We start from the raw sequence: 21,606 nt of genomic DNA, 5'->3' as shown, positions 1-21,606 counted from the left end.
TAGGTGTGCTTATAGTCAGTAAGGCAGTATGATTTTTGTTGGTTTGTAACATTGTGACATTTTGTTGACATTAGAACTTTAAACCAGCTGATATTTTCTTGATGCATTTTATTGAGCCACTGGTCAAATAAGCATCCAACTTCTCATTATCCTGTAAAAGTTGACAAATCTCTTTCACAAAGAAAACATATAGATAACCTGATATATACAGCATTATGTTTTATGTATATATTAATGAAAAATATGATACATTTCTCTGCTATTCAAACCGAAAAACCAGAGCAGTGTATTTGTGAATCAGAAATCCAAAAATGATCTGTGTTGTCAGAAAATTGCAAGAACAGCAATAAAACTAGCACTTTATATTAACAACCTCCCGCCATCAAAGTTAAAGAGTCCAATTGCACTGTCATGTGAGTGGGTACATTTACGTCTGACAAAAGAAAACAGAAATAAAACAACAAAACATAAAATAATTTAGTTAACTTAACACTAGTCCTCCAAGAAGATGACCTTTTTTCACAGGTTTAAGAGTTTGAATCAAAAGTACAATAACTTTGGGGTTTTCTGACTCTGAATATTCTGAACTCTTAACGATAAGCTTGTAATAAAATGATGCGTTTAACTCTTTGGATAACAGGTACGACCTGCTTCAGTCCCATCAGTGAAGTCTCTGTGGCAGCACATCAAAAATGCATGTGCTGCATATTCAAAGTCTCTCGCCCGGCTTTTGTTTTATTCAGCGTCCATAGTCAGGAAAAAATCCCAACTTTATCACACTTCATCACTTGGATTCCCCAAGCAGATGGACAATGAGTTCATATGTTGAGAGGACGATGGCTGTGTTGGGGATTTGTCTAATAAGCTGTGGAATGAGTCCTCTATAAAAAGCTGCATAGCCTTCCTCCACCATTATTAACCTCCCGGTCTGGAAGAAGTACTTGTACTTGCTGCCCTCCTCACGCAGCCGTGTCCGAATGACCTCTATGGAGACAAAAAAAAACAAAGATCAGTCATTCCAATAAATACTTCTGTGGCATTAGGGTTCTCATGTTGCAGGGGACAAATCATGTGAGTGCTTACCGTGTGGGTAGGCTATGCAGGACGCACAACCCTTTGAAAATGCAGCTGCCAACATCAGACCCAGAAAGTCTGACGCTCCTTTTTCCTTTTCGTTATTCCGGGAGGATAACTGGCTCTCAGCAAGCTGTTTCTTCAGTGTCTCGTAGATGAGGAAGCAGATCATGGTCTCTGAGATGCCGGCATATGATGCGGTCAGGCCTCTGTAAAAGCCACGAATCCCTTCGGTTTTGTGAACGTAGCGGGCACACTGCAGTGCGTTCATTTTCTTCTCTCCTCTGGCTCTATGAAAGAAAAAAAAAAAATCAAACAGGTCGAACTCATTAGTACAGAAAACCACACAAGTTAAGCAAACAACTTTTTTCAACTGTTGATTATTATACTATCCAGATATAGAGAAGAGCAAGGTCTGCTAAATGTACTGATGTACTTTTTCTCTCTTTTATTGACACTTGGTAGATGGTGTTGTAGACACAAGGTAAATAAAATAACTGTTAACTGTTCTAAAAATGTACTGCTGCTCTGTGTCGAAAATCCCAGTCGATATGGTTGTTAAACTTTTTAAAATGAATATTGCTCTTCATCTTCAGTCATTGATCTACTTTTGTTTTATTAACATGTAATAAAGATATTTATTAAAGCTATGTCCTTTCTCTCTAACCTAGCAGTTGATGAAGCCTCTAAAACATTTTTACTCAAAGTCAATCAAGAGTTATCAGATCCCAACAAGTCTGACAAACATCTGATGATGCAATATGAATTTTGTGGAAAGCCGATTTCTGAGTATCTAGTGTCATCCTAGGTAATAATTGATATCACTTTTGAACCTGTTACTTGTCTGTTTATTAGGGTTAAAGTTTAGTTTGTACAAGAAGCATAGATCATGATTTCATTATAGGGTTAAATAAGTAACTTGTTTTATTGTTTTTCCTTCTCATTCTGCTTCCATATGGCTTTAGGACAATTTTTTCTTCAGACACATGGTTAACAGACCTGTTGCGTCAACCTCTCATAATACTACTGCCCTGTACTCAGTAATGTAAATATAGACTCTTTCTCTGCACGCAGGACAGTGCGTCAGCTCTGTGTATTTATGGGTCGAGATCACACGCTGAGCCTGATCACACTGCATAACTCAAGGACAGTGCAGTGAAGGCTCCGTTTAAGATTTTTTTTAAAGGTCTCACTATGATGAGAACCTTTCCAACTGTTAAGTCCCTAAAATAGCTCAGGGTGTTTTACTTGGGTCCGAAGCAAGAATGCTTCAGTGAGTCTACAGCTAAAAAAGGTGAAGTTAAGAGTGTACACACTTTTTTTCCAGCTGCATCCTGGTCTTGACCATCCAGATGGGGTTCATCAGAGAGTTAGTAACGAAAGCTGAAGATGAGGGAGGGGGGGAAGCATATACAGTTTACACCTCATTCTAATATCACATACATTTCACAGTCCAAATTGAATTCACAACTAAGTGTTTCTGTTGATCATAATCATCAAAGGGAATCATTTTGTAGAATTCAATTAAAATCTCATGTTGGCCTTATTTTTTCCCACAGGGTAGTTAATCTTCTCAAGCGTTAAGAATGATGCATTTGCAGGGGCACTGGACTGTATAAGGATTTACAGATGTGATGTCTATTACATGACGTATATGTACACACGCTGACTGCTCACCTGCAACACCAGCAGAGGACATGTGCACCGCACCACTGTTAGGCACAAACAGCCCATTGAACATCTCTTTAGATTTAGAGTATGCAGCGAAATAAATGGCCCTGAAACACAGAGAAAAAACTGGTTAGAGCTGTAAGGATTAACACACAGTGCTTAAATATGAATGCATTTTCAATAAGTACATGTGGTTTTATAAACAGCTGGGATATTATGTGATATATAGGCCTTTGACAGACTTTATCCAGAGCAGTCTGCTACCCCGTGCTCCCTCTCTCTGCTTAGCTTCTGGAACAAACTGACACTGCACCAGAATGGGCTGAATAAGCACTGGGCACCACAAATGTCCACTGAGCTGCTATGAATATGAGTCCATACAAGTCAGCCAGAGGAATGGAGGGGTAGTGAGATTACTTAGCAAAGGATTGGGCTGTGGATACTCAAACCATAGCCAAAGTAAATGTAACCAATGGCCTTTAAGTTTATCTGTCTCAAAGTCTAAGAGCAAGATGATCACTGACCATTGTTGACACTAAAAACAGAACACTGGTGAAATCAAAACCTCACATGGTGTTCTGGAGGAAGTCACGTGTTATGACTTGGCTTTAATAAGTCACGTACAAGTTCAAATCAGATCAATAATTATCCAACTATTCTCATTAAGGCAGCCAACTCTGTGGACCTCACAACTCACACATACCAGTACTTCCTTATTAGTGCTTTTATGCATTTGCCTCAAGTTAACGGTCTCATACTGATAAAAAAAAAAAATGGTGTCTTCACCAGCAGCTGATGTCTGTAAGGCTAGATGATGGGGTCAGAGGTGGTTGCCATGACAAAAGCTTCCTGTTTACAAAGCTATTTAATGACTTCATGTTAAAGATACACACAGTCACAGACTGCCTCTTTTTCTTGCTGTGGCAAGTAGTATATAACACTGACATTCTGAGTTGTTTTTTTAAGAAAAAAATATTTTACTTCAGCTGTGCTGGTGCTTCCATTAAAAGGAAAACATCATAAAGTTAGTTTGTTATTTTGAAGAAAGGGGAGAAGAAGAAGAAGCTACATCATTTTAATGAAACCCTCACCTAAACACCAAAAGGCAGGTGTTTTTAAAGCTAATATTGTCAGGTCGCTAGAATTGGAAAGGGCAGTGAGTTCACAAACATGTAAGAATGTCAGAGATTTGAAAGTACCTTGAAGGAGCCACACCAACAAGGTTCGGCCCCAGGCCACGGAAAAGTGATCTCGGCCCCTCTTTTTCTAGGATTGATCTGAAACAAAGTTAAAAACAACCATCAATCATCCAAATAACTTAAGACATATCTCACTCTTGTATTCATACACTCTTTTACATGACTCTTAATTTGTTTGCAACATGTCTACGTTGGAACACCTCGCTGTCTATAAAGGGAACGAGTATGAAAGCTCACTCCTGCAATCACGCCAAGTTCTTTGCATGTCCTGGTCACTTGAGCAGGCTTTAAATATCAGTTTGCATGTGACCCTGTCTCCCCTGCAGTGTTTGGTCCGTCCCTCAGCCACACCCCCACAGCATTTCTGAAGGTAGTGACCTTCATTCTACAGATGACAGTCAAGTTCGCCTGGGGCCAAGAAAAGGTGCTGTTCAACTGCAATTTCTGTAATGTACACCTTGTCTCTCGGTTAGTTCTCTCTCCTAGATACCCAACACCTCTTCTTAAACGTGGATTTAACATGGACAAAATAAATGAATAATCATTTTTCAAAAGGACAAAGGAAGGCCCAGTCTAAAGTGTTAATGGCCAGAGAGAGGGAGTTAAAGTTCAGATTGAGTTTCTTTCAAATTCCATACAATAGAATGATTTAAATGTTGAAACAAAAAACATATTTGTAGCAGCTAAAGTAAGTTTGAAATATGCATAGCACCTCAATAGGCATGGAATTAAATATTTCTACAAAAATATCTTTAAGCTTCTGTAATTTTAACAGTCTACAACAAATACCAGTCCAAACCAGTTCAGTTTGAGTCCTCAGTCAGCTGAGTGTAACATACTGTAACACTGAAGCAGCACGCTTTTTAAAATGCCCCTGAGGCTGCTTTGGGTATCTTTGAACCCAAACAAACTTAGTGCCATTAAAAAGGTGACATACAACTAAAACAAATAAATACATACATGTAAAAACATTCAAGAAAAAAAGACATCTTTATGCCCTCTGGGAAATCAGATTCTGTGCCCTAACTACTGCTTTAAGACACTAAACACAAACAGGATCATTTGTACTTAATCCTTAGTTTATGTGGGACAGGATTAAAGGCATTCATTTGCAGACTACGAAAGCAGATAGCAAATAACAGGCTCAACAAAATGTTCCCATGGACTCAATCCCAAGAACTGCACAGGACCTTACACAATTACTCTGATTGTTTCTACCAATCTATTTTATCGTCTTCTCTGACATGCCTAAACAAGAAGTTCCTAACAACGTTAAAAGTAAATCCTAAGATAATAATTATGGCTGTCCCCACGAGGCAGTTTTTAATTACCTTTGTTTGCATGCAGGAAAAACATAACCGCTTCAAGGGAAGGTCCAAAGATGCGGAAGTATGATTTGCCTTACAACAACAACATGAAGAACATCTTACCGTAGGACCTGCAGCAGTCCCGGCGTAACAGTTCCGGGTCGGATAACTCCGGTTCCATTGAATGTGCCCAGCTGGACCTGGAAGACAGGTCGGAGGGCGAGGCTAGAAGACTGCAATCGTGTCTTCAACACCTCCAGGGGGCAGGTCACGATGGCTCCCACCGTACCGCTACACCTGTAAATTAATAGCACAAAAATAAGGATATTGGGCTTGTAGGGGGTTTGCATGATCCTTGTAATGCAATGGCTATCCTGCTAAGAGTACCCAGTTCATCTATTTGGAGGTTTACCCATCGCAGCTTAAACTGAGGAGAGCGTTTTTCCACAGTAACACAGCTGTGGAGCTTCCAGCCAAGTGTAATGAACAATTATGGTCAAAGGCTGCTCTGCAGTGGAAATAGTCAGAGTTAACCCAACACATAGGGTGCACAAGGTTTTACAGCTCAGCCACTGTTATTGCTCTGAGAAAGAGCTATTTAACTAATGAACAGCTGTTTTTAGATAGCACTTTTCCCGATTTAAATGTAACATTTAGTTCTTTACAGCTGTCACTGGTACATCGTTTAATGCCTCCCCTCAATAACCTCACCAATGACAAATTTGGGAGATTAAACTAAGCCTCTGATATGTTACACTCTTGTGTCTGAAGGACAGAGTCGAACATCCTAGAGAGAGTAACACCTGAGCAACTAATCATTAGTCAAATGTCCTCCCCTTTATTATTGTTTTTTAAATATAGAGAAGAAACAGCAGTGTGTCCATGTTGAATAACCAAACAAAACATGCAAAGCATACTCAAATAATGTGCTGTGGCAATGACCACACATAATAAATCAAAGGGGGGGGGACTGGGTGAAAGAGTTCTCTGTGAAATGACAAACAAGCTTAAAAAAACATTCCTCTGAGAGCAAAAAGGTCTTTGAGTGTTTTGTTGATAACATAGTTTAGTTACGACCCAATGCTGCCATACAAGCTCAGCTGGTTTGCTAAGAGGTAAATATACCACCTTTACTCTCTCACACTGTATGTTTGAAGACAGACTTGCGAAGGTTTAATCACGAAAACACTGTTGTTCACCTTTATAAAAAAAAAAAAATCATACTTTCACAAGATATTCACGTCGCTGCTTGAAGCTTTGACGAGTTGACTTCAAGGGTAAAATGGCGTCGCTTTAAAAAAAAAAAAAGCTAATTCTGTTTTTATTTGACCTCAGCGTCCACTTGAGACCAACCTGCTTGTTATGTAACAGTGCTGAATATTATTTATATATAATAAGGTGTATTAATAGCATTATGTAGCCAGGTGACGATGAGCACGGAGCTATGTGTATCTTTAATGTTATGTAACACTGAAGAACATCACATAGCTGAAGGCTAAGGACTCTTGTGACTGCGCCATGTCTAGGCACCGCTAACTCACAGTCCCACAGTCTCAGTCTGACTACAAAGTGAGAGTATTAAACACTACATCGCAATAACGACGTACATATACCGCTAGCTTTCACGTAGCTAACTTCCGCACAGGTCAGAGGCTGCTGGGCTACACAGCGTTTTCCAAGTTATTAGGTTAAATTGTAAAACAAGTTTGCACACACTTAACGTAGTTATGTTACGCCATTAACACCTCAGCTAGTAGAGAGCCAGAAAAACACACAGGGGTGTCTATTATTAACTAGAAACATTGAAGATCCGAAAGAACATGCTGTGCTAACACGAGCTAGCTTGTGTATATTCCGGCATCCTGGCGAGCAGCCTAAACAAGTGTTGATTTCACATCCGCTTTCCAAATGTTATGTAATTATTAAGTTATATCACGCATACATTTCAAACATATTAATGAAACACTAAACTTTACTAACGTGAAAGAATCAGTATGTCTTACCCTCCGGCGAAGAGATTTAGCAGCGTGTCTTTCTGCGGCATCTTGTTGTTTTTGTTTTTTTTAAACAGCCACCATACTCGTGTTATAAAAACTGTTTAAAGCCTGTTTAGTATCGAAGATGATGACTGGAGTCCGGGTTTCTATGATCCCAGTGTTCTGTTGTTCATCTGTCCCTCTCCCGGCTTGGTGGACCTGTCAGCAGTGGGCCGAGCGGAGAGGCAGGGTGACCTGAAGATCGGCTCACATTTACGTCAGTGGGCCGGACGGGGGTGTTTCCTATGACGTAGACACACGTGCTCGCCACCTTGTGCTCTGTCCCGCAGACTGTTCTGTTTCAAGATGTTGCATAATAATTACCCAGTATCACTGATCCTACAAAAACAATACCTTGGACTTCGGATTCTCCTGACTATTACTAGTTTTAGTATAAAATAAAAGCTTGTTTAAATAATTTTTTTTGATAGGCTCAAATTCATACATTATAGAATTACTTTATTGATCCCAAACTGGGAAGTTGTGGCGTTACAGCAGCGGGTTGTCCAAACACACAATATGAGCAAAAGACACAATATTAGCTCATTTAAACACAATATAATATTAAATACAAAGTAAATAAGCACTAAAAATATCAAAACTGAGAATGGGAATATACACAACCAGGATTTAACTAAGCATTACTAGTCTTAAATATGAATCTAATATTAAATACAAAGTAAATAAGCACTAAAAATATCAAAACTGAGAATGGGAATATATACAACCAGGATTTAACTAAGCATTACTAGTCTTAAATATGAAAGATTAAATGTGCAAATGTGCAAAATAAAAAGTTGTAAATGGACAGTATTGACATAGGGAGCTTGCCAGAGCTGTGCAATCAGTGATACTATAAGTTAAAGTGTGTGAGTGTAGGCATATTATCAGCAGAAACTATTCAATATAACGGCGAGTAGACAGACAAATGAAGTGAACATGAGTGCACAGCCTGAGTGTTGGCCTTCCGGTTCAGTTTGTTGTCTATGTTGACACCCAGGTACTTGTACTCCTCCACCACAGACACGTCCTCTCCCAGGATGCACAGCGGTGGTGGCTCTGTCCTCTTCCTTCTGAAGTCAATCACCATCTACCTGGTCTTATCCACGTTCAGAATCAGGTGATTTCTTCCTGTCCACTCCACAAAGTTATCCACCAGCTCTCCGTACTCCCCCTCTTGCCCATCATTTATACACCCCACCACCGCAGAGTCATCAGAAAACTTCTGCAAGTGGCATGACCTGGAGTTGTACAAGGTGAAAAGGAAAGGAGACAGCACAGTTCCCTGTGGAGCTCCTGTACTACTCTCCACCATTCCAGACTGAACACTGCCAAGTCGGACAAACTGTGGTCTGTCTGTCAGGTAGTCAGTAATCCAGGAGATGATGGACGAGTCCATACCCATCAACCGCAGCTTCTCTTCCAGCAGTTTCATTGCATGAGATGTGAGAGCCACTGGTCGATAGTTCTTGAGATCAGATGGTGTCGTCTTCTTTGGGACCGGGACCAAGCAGGACGTTTTCCACAGCACCGGTATCCTCTCCTGGCTCAGACTCAGGTTGAAGAGGTGTTGCAGAATCTCAGACAGCTGGCTGGCGCAGGTCTTCAGAACCCTTGGGCTGATGCCGTCCGGGCCTGGAGCCTTGCTAAGGTGGGGGGGATGGAGCAATTTACCCCAGGGGGGGGGGAGTGCACTCCTGTGGTGCGGGGCCAGTGTCCAAAGAGTTCACCATGGGGGGTTGGGGGGGGGGGGGGAGGGAGCTGGGAGGTGTGAAGGACAGGGGTGTTGTTTGAGGTGGGAGAGGCAGGTGAAGGCTGTGAACTAAACCGATTGAAGAACAGGTTTAGCTCATTCGCCCTCTCCAGGCTGCCAGAATGTTGTCTTTCTCTCTTCTCCCTTGAAACCAGTGATTTCCCTCATTCCCGTCCGCACATCCCTCACGTTGTTCTGATGGAGTTTGGCCTCCAGCTTTCTCCTGTATGAGTCCTTGCACTCCCTCAGCTTTTCCCTCAGATCGTGCTGTATCCTTTTCAGCTTCTCCCTGTTTCCAGACCTGAAGGCTTGTTTCTTTTTGTTGATAAGGGCTTTCACTGGTGATCCAGGGTTTGTTATTAGGAAAACAGCGTACAGTCCGGACCGGAAAAGCGGTGTCAGTCATGCTGTTAATGTCCTCTCCATGTGGCTCGCAAAGTACATCCCAGTCTGTGGACTCAATGGCATCACTCGCAGACTCGGCATCAGCTGACGGTGGGATGTAAACAGCTATAACAATGGCGCACGTGAATTCTCATCATCATGGGAATTTCAGTTGTGTTATGCAATTCAGAACGCACTGTGCATTAACAACAATCATACATGTATGACAAAGAAACACACAAATTAAAGAGATACAAGTACTGTTAAGGATATTTTCTGGAAATATTCTGCAAAATCTTTGTTAAAGACTGAACCATATGTGGGTGTGATACAGCTTGTATCATGAAGAGAAAATACATATGGTGAATTACAAACTGTTTTCAAGGACTGATTTGAGAGCACTGTAATTGAACATTGGCAACACAAATAGCTCCCTGTTACTTGTTTACTTTTGGTGACTAAAGGCTATGAAGATGTTTTCTGGACATGCCACAATGTCACGTTGTTCTCTTTACTTATCTCAAACCAATCAAGTATTTGCAAACTTTTGCTGTTTTGGCAGCTTCTTTAGTATTCCCCTAGTACTTTTTGTCTGCCATTAAATGGACTGTTCCTTCTCTGATTAAAAAACAGATAAACAACAGATACATTGCCATAAAAACAACCTAATTTCCTTCAGCTGGTAGACTAGAAAACCCTAAGTCCTTGTAGCGTGTTACTGAAGACAACATAAGGACATACTATGTTGTTATGTCTGTGGTGTCCACCATGAGTAATAAAAGCGAGAATGTGACTTCTGATGCCCCCCAGAGGACATATGGGCTTTGGCCTGATAAAAAGATAGGTTACACAATCATTCAAGCACCTTGTTTGTCCTTATGTCTGTGTAATAATATTTGTGCATTGTGTCAAACAGACCGTCAAACCAGCTGCACCTGATTTTATGCTTTTTAAAAAAATCATAAGTCATAAATCTTGTTATTTATTAGCTTGGTGTTGCATGTCATGTATTGCATAACAAGTCTGTAAAAAGTGAGCAGTGTAACAAAGTGTCTGATTTAACATACCTTTGAGGTTAATCAAGTAAACTATTATAAACAGCCTATTACTGAATGTTCAGCTTATACATTAACTAAATAAATGTAAACACATACTGTTGCCTACTAGAGCTATTGTCACGTATCTGTACATTAGTATTTAATTTACTCTAACCAGGTGAAGCTTTAAAACACTGCATACACACTCATGCAATAGTATTACTGTAACAATAAAAAAATGATTTAAAAACAAAACAGAACAAGTACCACCAATTGTAAGTCACATTGGTTTGCCAAGACTGGATGACCTTGATTGTTATAGGACTTGGAAATGCTGACACCAAGTGACCAAAGATAAAACATACAGCCACAGAACTGTTAGTACAGCACTGTTTGTGGAGAAGAGCCCGTTAGAAAAGCTGTGATACTGGCTCTTATCCCTCTGTTTGTAAGTTTTATATTTCTCTCTTAAGTCATCTTTTCACCTTTGCCAACCCTTTTCGTCTTATTTTAGTTGTTTTTGTTGGCAGCTGCAATAAAGTTCCCATGTTAGGTGTTTTCTCTCTGGGTTTCTTTGAATTAAAAGGTAAAAACAACAGCGGTGTGTCTGTGTGCAAACACACCTTTTAGCTTAATTTAATACAGAGCTTTGTGATCATCATTAAACTACTACAGGGATGTAAGTGTTTCAGTTTCTGTATCAGTGAAACTATCACAGTAGTTGGATTCAACAAAAAACATCAGATTGAATTTCCCCCACCCCCTCTTTAATGATGGTTTCCCTTAGTGCTCGGCTCATGCTCATTTAAATACACTTACGTTTAGCATATGTCTTATTTGCCTTGCCTTTAATAGTCCTGAATGTAAACCTGCTTGTTTCTATTTACATCTGGCATTTAACTAGATCCTATCCCTGCAAGTTGGATGCGTCCTTTTTACTTGAAAAATTCAAGTAACAAAAAAACATTTAAAAAGACTTGTGTCACCTGGTGTACTGACTTTAATGCAGCAGATATATTCAATGTTGAAAAATGTGTAAATATGTCAGATTTTGCACGTCTCACATGTCACTGAGTTTCAGAGGAGGGATCAACCTGCTGAAAAGAACATTTAAATACAAACATATCGTTTATAGACATAAAGTGAAATGTGTTTTCCATTGCACCCGTGTTGAGTAAAATGCTGGGTTTTAGATAGTCAGATAACTGGCTTTGACTTTAGATTTTAAGTGGCTGAGTACTTCAGTAGTGTAAATACTTTGTGCATTCTAATCCTAAGAATCTGCTTCTATATGCAGTGAAAATGTTAGTAGTTGCAGAATGATGAAAGGGAAAGGGGGAGGTTTAATCTCGATAATTCCCCAATACTGCACATTTTTTAAAGCGGCCCAAACAGTGAATCATATCGAAGCCATTATTGTTACACTGGTTACGCTTTACGCAAGCATTCTGTTTTATATACATGTAGAGATGTTTAATCAGCTTCAACATTTTTAAATGTCTGGACCAAGCTACACTCAGAGAAGCAGCAGTAAAGATATGTTTTATTTGGCCACATTTTTGAAGGAAAGCTATACTCAGAAACCTCAGTTCTCTTAAATCAAGGCTTAAGATTACTTTGTAACTTTGGATTTCATTTGATTACTTTTGTGCTTATCAGCTTAAATCACTGCTTTGTGTCCAACACTTTTCTGTCTTTACACTCTCATGTAGAACCTCAGACCCTTACGCAGAGTGCTGTAGAAACAGTTTGAGTTCTAATAGCTTAATTGCAAGATGTTCTGCTCTAATAGGCTTTTTCACAGCATGCGGGTTGGCTTGTTGCAGGAGATAAAACGCAGGTGTTGTTAACAAGATTAGCAATGGCTGTGCTCTATTCAAGAGTCCCATCATTGAATAACAGCATGAAAACATGAACACTAGCAGGACAATGAGTCAGAAACAGCTAAATGGAACTCAGCCTTCAAAAATACTTAGACCTGTGTTTACCAGTGCATAAATTAATAACACAACAACAAAAGAACATCTGTCTCAACACTTACCACCATTTTGGTGAACATAGCATAATCAAAGTGCATAGGACGCACTTAGAAAAAGGTACAATTTCAGTACAAAACACATACGTTGTTTGCTAGAACACAAGCAAACATTTAACTATTTTTTATCCATTTCTGAAGTTATTTGTGAATCATTTTGAATCAGCCAATGTGCCGAATAACATCAGCGCCTTCTTTTAATTCTGCTGTTACGTCTGTAAAAGTTTAAAGGAAATTAACATGAATGTGCTACAATGAATAGGTGAGTTATTCTAGCAAAGTTGAATTTTCCTTGTCTAAAGGGATAGATTTTGCCATCCTAAAAGTGAACATGGAGTTTTTTTTTAGATACCACAACAGCATCATGTAATGCTACAGTCAAATTAAAACAGGAGGGCGTGTGCATGTGTGTCTGGAAGGACCTTCAGTTTTCATACAAACTAAAACTAATAAATGATTCCCCTCCCTTAAATTACAGACACGGTAACAACAAGCTTGCAACATTGTATAATCTCCATCTTTTATATCAAGTATACTTCATAGAAGCTAAGGAAGCCACCATCTGCACCATTATCCCACCCAAAATTTTGATTGACAATTTCCCAAAATAACATTGCACAATGAACATAAAATACTTTGAAATAAACTTTAATAGATACATACAAACAAATCTACATCAAGGAGTACAAATAAAATGGAATATGCAAGCAAGGAAAGGAAAAGAAAAGATGTGGCAGAGTGAGCCAACATCAGCTTAGCGCTGAGGAAGGACCACGTCTGCACTTTAAAAAAATACTAGAGTCAACAGGTCTATGACATGGCATTGGACAATACGTTGGCAATCATAACTTCTTTCATTACATTTATGCAGCACCTTGTGGATTGTCCTTTGATGTTATGGTGTCTTAAGTTAGAAGTTTGCTGATAAAGGAACATTATTGTTTACCATCAATACCTGAACCTTTTTTTTTTTACCCCCATTTACATGTCTTAAAACATAAACAAAACATCAATGGTTCTTAGCTATGTGCCAGTAAGACCCAAGAGTAGCTGGTTTTCATTCAAAATTTGACACACTTTCACAAGTTAGTTTCTGTTCTCTGGCTGAATATGTGCATACCAGTGAAATCAGCTGATGTAGAAACTAGTTGAATAATAGTGTAAAGGAAAAACAGCATTCTTGGGCCCTGACAGCAGTGGTTGAAAACTACTGTACTGCACAACAAAAAGCAGGAGTAACAGAAAAGATTTAAAAGAAAGACTAAATGATTGTATTGAGAAAGATTTCCAGCAGATGCATGCTACAAATAATCACAGTGACATTATCCTTGCGTTAAAGTTTCGGCTGATGATGTTCCCGTCCGATACCTTGCAGGTCAGCAATAGGGCACACTTCGTGTCACAGTGAAACGTGATAGCGCAGTGAGTGGTCGGGGCTGCTCTCCAGCTTCCTCACAGTGCAATCATCCACACTGCACTACAGACTCACTATTGAGTGGTCAGCATCTCTTTCCTGTGATGTGTGAACGTTTTAATTTTTTTTTTTAAAATTACTATCCATTTAAAAAACAGATTTTAAAAGCAACAAGGATTCCATGTCCATAATTCTCTATTTAAGAGGACGTTCAGCCTGACATGTGCATGTGCTGCCACCTTGTGGTCAGATACTGGAAGTGGACTTCTGCGCCAACATTCAAAGTTTCATTTGCGCCACACCATTTCATTTAAAGCACAGCCAATAACATTTAAATTTAAAAAGGCTTTTCATAATTCATAATAATAAAGTCTGGAGCTCACAGCAGAGATGCCGACCACATAGTTACGCCACATAAGCTTACAAACTGAAGGTTCACCAACTTGGTGACTGTCAGGGCATCGTCTAGATCAGCATGTGCATAGTGCTCAGTGATTCCTGATTTAATAAAGTTAGAGAGTACAATTGCAAAGAGTCATAAAAACAGAAAAACTCTGATACAGAAGCATACTTGTTGAAGGCTGAGTCAGTCCTGGAGGCTCGAGCAATGTTGTCGAACAGGTTCAACCCAAGAAGGATCCCAGAGAAAAAAGAGAAATAGACAAGGGTGTGCTGAGTGTGTGTGTCTCTGTGCATGAGACCGGCAGCACCGTCATTGGTAGAGTAGATAGTTCTTGAGAGAGACAGGTAGAGGCAGTCTATGGATTTCACTCAAACGGTCTCTTCCTAATGCCACCCTCACTGAGCGCCGACATAGATCCATCAGAGAAAGGGGTTCAGCTGGGGGGGGGGGACAAGAGGGGGAGATAGGTCAGTTTTATGTGTTAGCAAAAGATTAATCTATTTTCAGGATTCAAAAAAAAATAAACCAAAATATTATGCTTGCAAGCCATTTACTAACTTTCATGCTGCCATCAGCTGCCAAAGTGCTTTGTAAATTGGGGAATCTAATTTAAAAACTCTCCTGGGTTCATACAGTTCATATCAATGGAAGGATATTCAAGGATACAAGAAGTTCACACTAATTAAAAATCCACTCTGAAGTAATAAAATAGAGAGAAGCTCCCAGACATGGTACCAACACATCTGGGTAAGATGCTCTTTCACTCCGGCTCCGAGTCTGGACCGGAAAGAACATCAAAACTAACCAATCAAATGGAACACATAGCGTCCACACTATCACTTGTCAATATTTGTATCTTTTGACAGTTTTAAGTAGGAGGTAGTTCATATAAAAAAAAAAAATAAGTTCAAGTTTTGAATTTAATCATTTGACAGCTTTTAAAAAACAAAACATCTAGTGCTACAATTGGTACATGAAGTTTCCAATATGTTCACCAGACAGATACTATTTGGCCTTAATAATATCGATATGCCTCTCGATGGGTATTAACTATTAGTTCTTTGTCTAGAAGTAAAAAGCACAGAGAGTGTTAATGTTGCAGTGCCAACCATGCATACTGGATTCTAACAGGCACAGGATTAATTATGGACTGTGAGACAATGCATAAGATAAACCATTTTCCTTCTTTCCATCTCCAACATTAAGAGGAATATGAAATCAAATTGAAAGCCACTCGGATGCATAGTACTTAATTTGTACTGCTTCTATTCCACGGGCCTAAACTAGGTTGAGGAATCTGAGCAAAGCATAAAAATCTAATGAGCACAGAACACTTGGGACATGTGGGTAGTACAGCTTGTTTGGATAAGCACCTTTGTCTCCTAATTTAAAGCTCATGCCCTTTTTGCCATGGCATAATTGGCATTAATCCAATTACAGTCCGTTTTATGTTTGTCAGGGGGGAAACCGAGCAGCTTGCTGTTTTGTACATGACACATTTTGTACAAAAAATGTATCCATATGAAATGATGACTGCAAGACAAGAATACAAATGTCATGTTATCACTTGTACTACTTTACATAACAGCCGTACTGATGTGAGTCAGAGACAGCTATGGTGAAACTCAGCCAAGGTAAACTGCCCTGCTTGGACATTGTGAAAACCCCTGAACCAGAATATACCATTTTAAATTATCACCAGTGTGATAAGAGCCGGGCAGAGGACATCCTCAAAGATGGTTAAACACAATCTCTCATGAAAAGACCAAAAACATGTTGTAAACGTTAAATGTTTGCACTTACGATCAAGTCCATTTATGTACCGGATTCGTATCTCACAGTGTCCCCACACAGCGCTCACCACTGGGTACAGCTTCCTGCCTTTTAGTCCTCTAAACGCCACTCCTAAATAATGTCCATCCACTATGTAACCCAGAGTTCCCTCGTCCATGTCCAAGACCACTAAGAGAGAATCGGGTATGATGAAGGTGTCGTCTGGCTCAAGGAAGGCCGGGTAACTTTTTCCCGGGTAATTCTTGCCATCGTGGTACAGTTTACTCCTACACAGGTCCCAGCCCCATGATTCTGCGTTGCTCCCCACCAACGCGGTGTAGCCCACCGAGTGGAGAGGGGAGTCACTAGTGGCCACTCCAACCACAGCATGCGTGCCCCTCTGACGCATCGCCCAGCTGATCTCCCACACATGCAGGCCCCTCGTGTAGCCAACGCGGCCGCGAATGGCGTCTGTGCTTTGCGCCACAGGGTGCCTGTGAAACACCAGCTTGTTGTCGTCCTTGACAAAGATGTTGAGCGAGCGGTCGTCGTTGTTCCACGAGTGCTGGACCTGCATGTCCAATCCGGCAGGTGGCATGTCCAGCAGCAGGTCCAGTCGAGACGGCTTGGTGTGACTCAGGGCCTGAAGCTCCAGCTTCAGAGGGCTGAACGCTGGATCCCGCATGTCGATGGTTTTTATGCCACCTGGGACTTTTTGACCCATGCTCTGGGTGGTTATAGCAGCTCTTTCCTCCTCCCCCTATTCCTCCCCCCCCCCCCCCGAAAGACTAATGGGGGGAGTAATCAGCCTGAGACCCTCTCCTCCACTGTGCTTCTACAATCCAGGAAGCAGGTTTGTGCTCCTTGATAAATAAATCCAGGCAGTCAACGTTAGACAAGGTGCTAGTTGAAACCTATCTGGAGAGATTAGAAGACATGAAAGCATGTAAGACAAACAAGCAATTATTAACCAGTTTCCTGAATTATTCAGATCAGATCAAAAATAACAGCTGCAAGCTAAAACAGAAGACAGAGCGTCTTTATCATGCACTTTGATGGTGACAAAATGGTACATCAGCCTTAATTTAATCTCCAAAAGCATTTCGAACTGTATTTATGATATGAAAACTCCCTGATTGTTCTAACTAGATATTTTTGGTAATCCGTTGACAACAACAAATATTAGCTGCTGGGCAGTTAAGCGGCCTCAAAGGTGGCTTTGTTCTCATGTGATGGTTTTGGTATGAAACATAAAGAAGGCAGAGTCCCACGACCTAAAAATCTGAGATGTAAACCTAAATAATGAAAAGACACTGATAGCATTACACAACTACAGGAAAACATGTGTCTGCTGACTGTCGCTGTTTCCAAAAGGCCTCAATAGAGACAGTTAATACTTCACCATCGCTGTGACACATCTGCCCCTCCAATGTCTGAAGTTCATCTCAAGTCTGGAGGAGTTCATCTCCCAAACAAGTTCACCATTACGTGAAGTCAACCAGGAAAGACGAGACCAACAAGTTTCTGTCAGTCATTCTAAAAACAATCAACGCTAGACTGAACGGGCAGAATACAATGGACTGGCCAATGAACAGAGAACAGTCTATCCAATATACATGCATTAAACAATTAATAACTGACATGTTTTGTGCAAATCTAAACAGCGAAGAGATTTGTTCACTGCTGTTAATAACCTGGCTGCAAACACTTCAATGTATCTTGTTGATTTAATTAGGCAATGATGCATACTAGTGAGCAGGACTAAGAAAGCTAATATTTTGTATTTTCATGTATTAAACAGATACTCCTGTCTGGTTATTTGGTCTATAAATAGTTACTCTTATTTTCCTGCCCATGTATTATCTTCCCTTATGCCTAACAAGAAACACCCAGAAAGTCACTCCACATCAAACATGCTCCTTTATACAGATTTACACAGAATAAAGACAACATACAATATCCAACAGTGGATAGATGTTGACATTAACCTCTGAAAATTGTGCTGATAGGAATTATATTTTGATTTATTCTGTTTCGCAGTTTTTGCATAACTGCTTAACAACCATGTTTTTATTTTCTTCATTGGCTAAGTGAGTCATTCAGGACGTAGGCACACAAACAACAAGACAAAACATTCAAACTTTATTTGATTAGCTGTCCTCAAGTTTATGTAATACTTTTTCAGCTTTTCCTCAAAATGTTCTTTTCTTGGAAAAGAAAGTGTCAATCCTAAAATGAAAACATGGCGTTGCCAATTTCAAGCACTTTTCAAGCTTTCACAACAGAAAGATTTTGACAGAGGACATTGTCAGTGGAGTTATAAAATTTCAGGTTGGAGAAATCCTGAAGGAGGATAAAGTACAGTTAGCACTTTATTGGTCATAGGGTACAATGACTCATCTCATAGTGCTGGCTTTCAAAAGCTTATGAATGTTAAAGCAATATACATAGACATAGCTTCCCAGGCCCTCCAAGGCCATCACACTATTCAGCTACTTTTCCGACAATCTCCAAAAATAGGAGGAGAAAAAAAAGAGGGGAAAACACTCCAGCCACTTCTTAATATATGCCTGTCTAGTCAGAGGGCAACAGGAAAGCAGTAATAAAGCGTCTGGCTTTTAGAAATAAAAAATGTTCCATCATGTTTGAGGAGGACTCTGCTTGACCAGGCGTCCTTTGAGGCACTTACAGTGTCACAAATTCATACACTTGACAACAAAAGCCTGATGGATACGTGCTGTGCTTTACCTCGCTTTTTCCGTTCAGCTGAACCAGTGCTGTGAAGGAACACTTGGGTCTGAATATAACAGCCTCTTAAGCCCACATTTACTTTCTTTCTCAAATTTAAAATTAATTGAAAACTGGAAAGTTTCAAGTCTAAGGTCAGTCTGTTCTCCTTTAATGGAATCCATTTTGCTCGGCTATCTCACCACAACAAACTAGGGATCAAAAGTCAAAAGACATGTGACTCTGTGGTTTGCAGGTGTGGCTGACTATTGCACCTCTCCAGTCTTCGTATATCGGCCTGTGTTGCAGCCAGGCTGAAGAGAGCCTTGTGTAATGTGGAAAAACTGTGCTGCTGGGAAGGCCACTCTAATTGAATTGTAGACAAGAGTTCATTGAGAAGTGCTTTGGCTCTTCTTCTAATGCAAGTAAACAACCATTTAAATGGGTCATGTCTCTTCAGTGATTGGAAAACAGGAGGGAAGAAAAAGCAAGCAGCGGGTGGCCAGCATCTGAATGTAAACAATCTCTTTTTCCAATGCCTGTCCAACATTCAAAGAGAGTGAAACATGTTAATTTGCACACTTTTGCAGCCAGGAGTTTACCATTCCCTCTCTGCGTGGCAAAGGGCCACCTTACAACGCACACAAGTAAATAAAAACTAACAGAACAATAGACGGTCTCCCCAACATTTACCTTCTTCTTCAAAACAAACATGCCCCATTAGTAGAAAAGGCAGCTTGTGGGCTGAGATCCTGGCCTGGGCCGGTTTGGGGTTCCTGGGCCCCTGGGTTCGTTTTGGAGCTTATTAAAATGCAAGAGGAAGGGCTGGCTGGATTTGCTGAGCCAAGGAAACACTTGTTTGTATTGTATGGACCAATTTAGACTGGGCCCACCTTAACTTAAACCCTAGCCTGTTTTGTTGACCTGCATAGTAAGGTTTACCCAAGACAAAGTCATCCATTGTATGGACACAAAGCGTGCAGGTGTTGAAATGGGTCTCTAAACATAATAGTCTATTAAGTTTTTAAGTCCTTTGGTGAAATTAAAACTGAAACCTGGATGATATTCTGCAGTGCACGGTTACCTTGAGTTGTGTTTCTAATGTGCTAATAATATTCCTAACATTTCGCTGTGACATATACATTTTTTGAAATAATAAATAACACCCTATTTATAACACTGAGGACGGGTATAATACGATATCTAAACTTCAAAGAATAAAGCAATACAGGTCTAAAATTAAGGCATTAACCTCCATAATGAAGACAAAGGCCAGTTCACGAACACATCTCCCTAAAAAAAAGTTTACAAACTCAAATGTCATTAAGTGTTTCCCCTTTATAAAAACGTCGTTGTATTAGAATTAATTTTTAGACCCCTAAATGAACTGACAAATGTATTTATGCAGGCCTTGTGAAAATGTGAACCCACAATAGCTTTCCATGCTATCTTCAAACAAGCTCTCTCGGGTCAGCTAGTCGAGAGGCCCTGCTCAAAGATCGTCCATTGAAGACAGAAGCAGCGCGTCAAAGTAACGTTACGAGCCGCTGATTTGTTACAATGTTTCTGTTTACCTGAAAACTCTGTCGCCCCCGAAACGCTCGTTACACAACAAGCAACGCAACCCGTGTTAACATAAACAGCAACAAAACATGGCTGATGATCATTTCGTGTTGAAGACAACCTGTAAACAACCACTTATCTCGACTATACTGAACGCCAAGGAGGTAGAAAGACTTAGCAGGTGCTGTTTTCTTTAAAAACAAATTACGTGAATGTGATGTAAGGATGAACACAGAAACCGAAACAAGCGCTTCGGCAACCACCATATGAGCAGAAAACAGGGGGAGAAGGGGAGAAAAGCTCATAGCAAACAGACCTTTTTGAATTGTAAGCCAGCGAAACAGGAACGGCTTCAGTCTTCAACTATTCCATCGTAGTTTTTCGTTTCCTTGTCGTCTCACCATTTACCATTTCAAGCTGGTCATGAATTAGGTGAAATGATGATGGCTGCTCTCTAACATCTCTCGCATCACGTGGTTAAAATGCTCCCAGCTGCTATGCTAGATTAGGACCTCCCCACTGACGGGCAACGTGAAGTTAGCTTCATGTTGGTGTTGTAATTAATGCGGATGTTTCCCATCTCAGGCTCAGTCAACTAAGGGTTTTGGGTTACACTTGTAATAATGAATCAGGGCCCTGCTCATATTGTGTGAACATAATGCAAAGATAAAAAAAAATGTTCAACAACTATTTCTTCTCGTGCAACTATCATCCACACTTAACACTTTACTGTGCATATTGTTTTCATTTAACAAGGGACCATGTACCATATTATACATAAATGTTGCTATGCAAGTAATAACACATCACTAAAAAATAAACAAATATATCAGAGTCTCCCAGAGCAGTCCACACACACATAGACATGCACGATATATAGGCAACTATTCAAGTTAAATGCTTAAATGCAGTAATACATTTCTATACTGTATATTTGACTGTATCATATGTTCCCTACGTCTAAAAAACATATTCAGTTCAGATCTAAGTAACAATTTTGAATTAAAATATTTTATCATTTCATTCTTCTGGTTGAACCATTATGTTCTGTTATATAATGTTGAGAAAAAAATACACTCACCCCTCTTGACATACAAAATAACTTGATTGACAATGAAATAATTATTGGTTTGATTGAAGAAAAAACAAAAACTAACAACTCTCTCCAATACAGTCCAACTTCAGTCCATAATATCAACAACACAGGGTAGCCTTCTTAACTGTAACTAG

At 39.9% G+C, this 21,606-nt stretch overlaps 2 protein-coding genes across 2 annotated transcripts; both read right to left on the bottom strand.

The window, feature by feature from the left end:
- Positions 1-91: 91 nt before the first annotated feature.
- On the bottom strand, positions 92-7,410 carry slc25a33 (solute carrier family 25 member 33). Its single transcript, XM_061057090.1, has 7 exons — positions 7,255-7,410; positions 5,375-5,548; positions 3,945-4,022; positions 2,752-2,852; positions 2,391-2,457; positions 1,084-1,364; positions 92-984 (listed from the first exon to the last, which is right to left on the bottom strand). The coding sequence occupies exons 1-7, from the start codon at positions 7,293-7,295 to the stop codon at positions 785-787; spliced, it is 942 nt and encodes a 313-aa protein (XP_060913073.1). The 5' UTR covers positions 7,296-7,410; the 3' UTR covers positions 92-784.
- A 5,718-nt stretch (positions 7,411-13,128) lies between these two features.
- spsb1 (splA/ryanodine receptor domain and SOCS box containing 1) lies at positions 13,129-20,859 on the bottom strand. Its single transcript, XM_061056841.1, has 3 exons — positions 20,693-20,859; positions 16,117-17,004; positions 13,129-14,750 (listed from the first exon to the last, which is right to left on the bottom strand). The coding sequence occupies exons 2-3, from the start codon at positions 16,808-16,810 to the stop codon at positions 14,623-14,625; spliced, it is 822 nt and encodes a 273-aa protein (XP_060912824.1). The 5' UTR covers positions 16,811-17,004; positions 20,693-20,859; the 3' UTR covers positions 13,129-14,622.
- Between the last annotated feature and the right edge of the window lie 747 nt (positions 20,860-21,606).

Source organism: Labrus mixtus, chromosome 15, assembly GCF_963584025.1.
Source record: "Labrus mixtus chromosome 15, fLabMix1.1, whole genome shotgun sequence".
In the NCBI taxonomy this organism is placed as follows: domain Eukaryota; kingdom Metazoa; phylum Chordata; class Actinopteri; order Labriformes; family Labridae; genus Labrus; species Labrus mixtus.
Note: the sequence above shows the minus strand (reverse complement) of the source record. Positions and strands in the feature narration are given on the sequence as shown.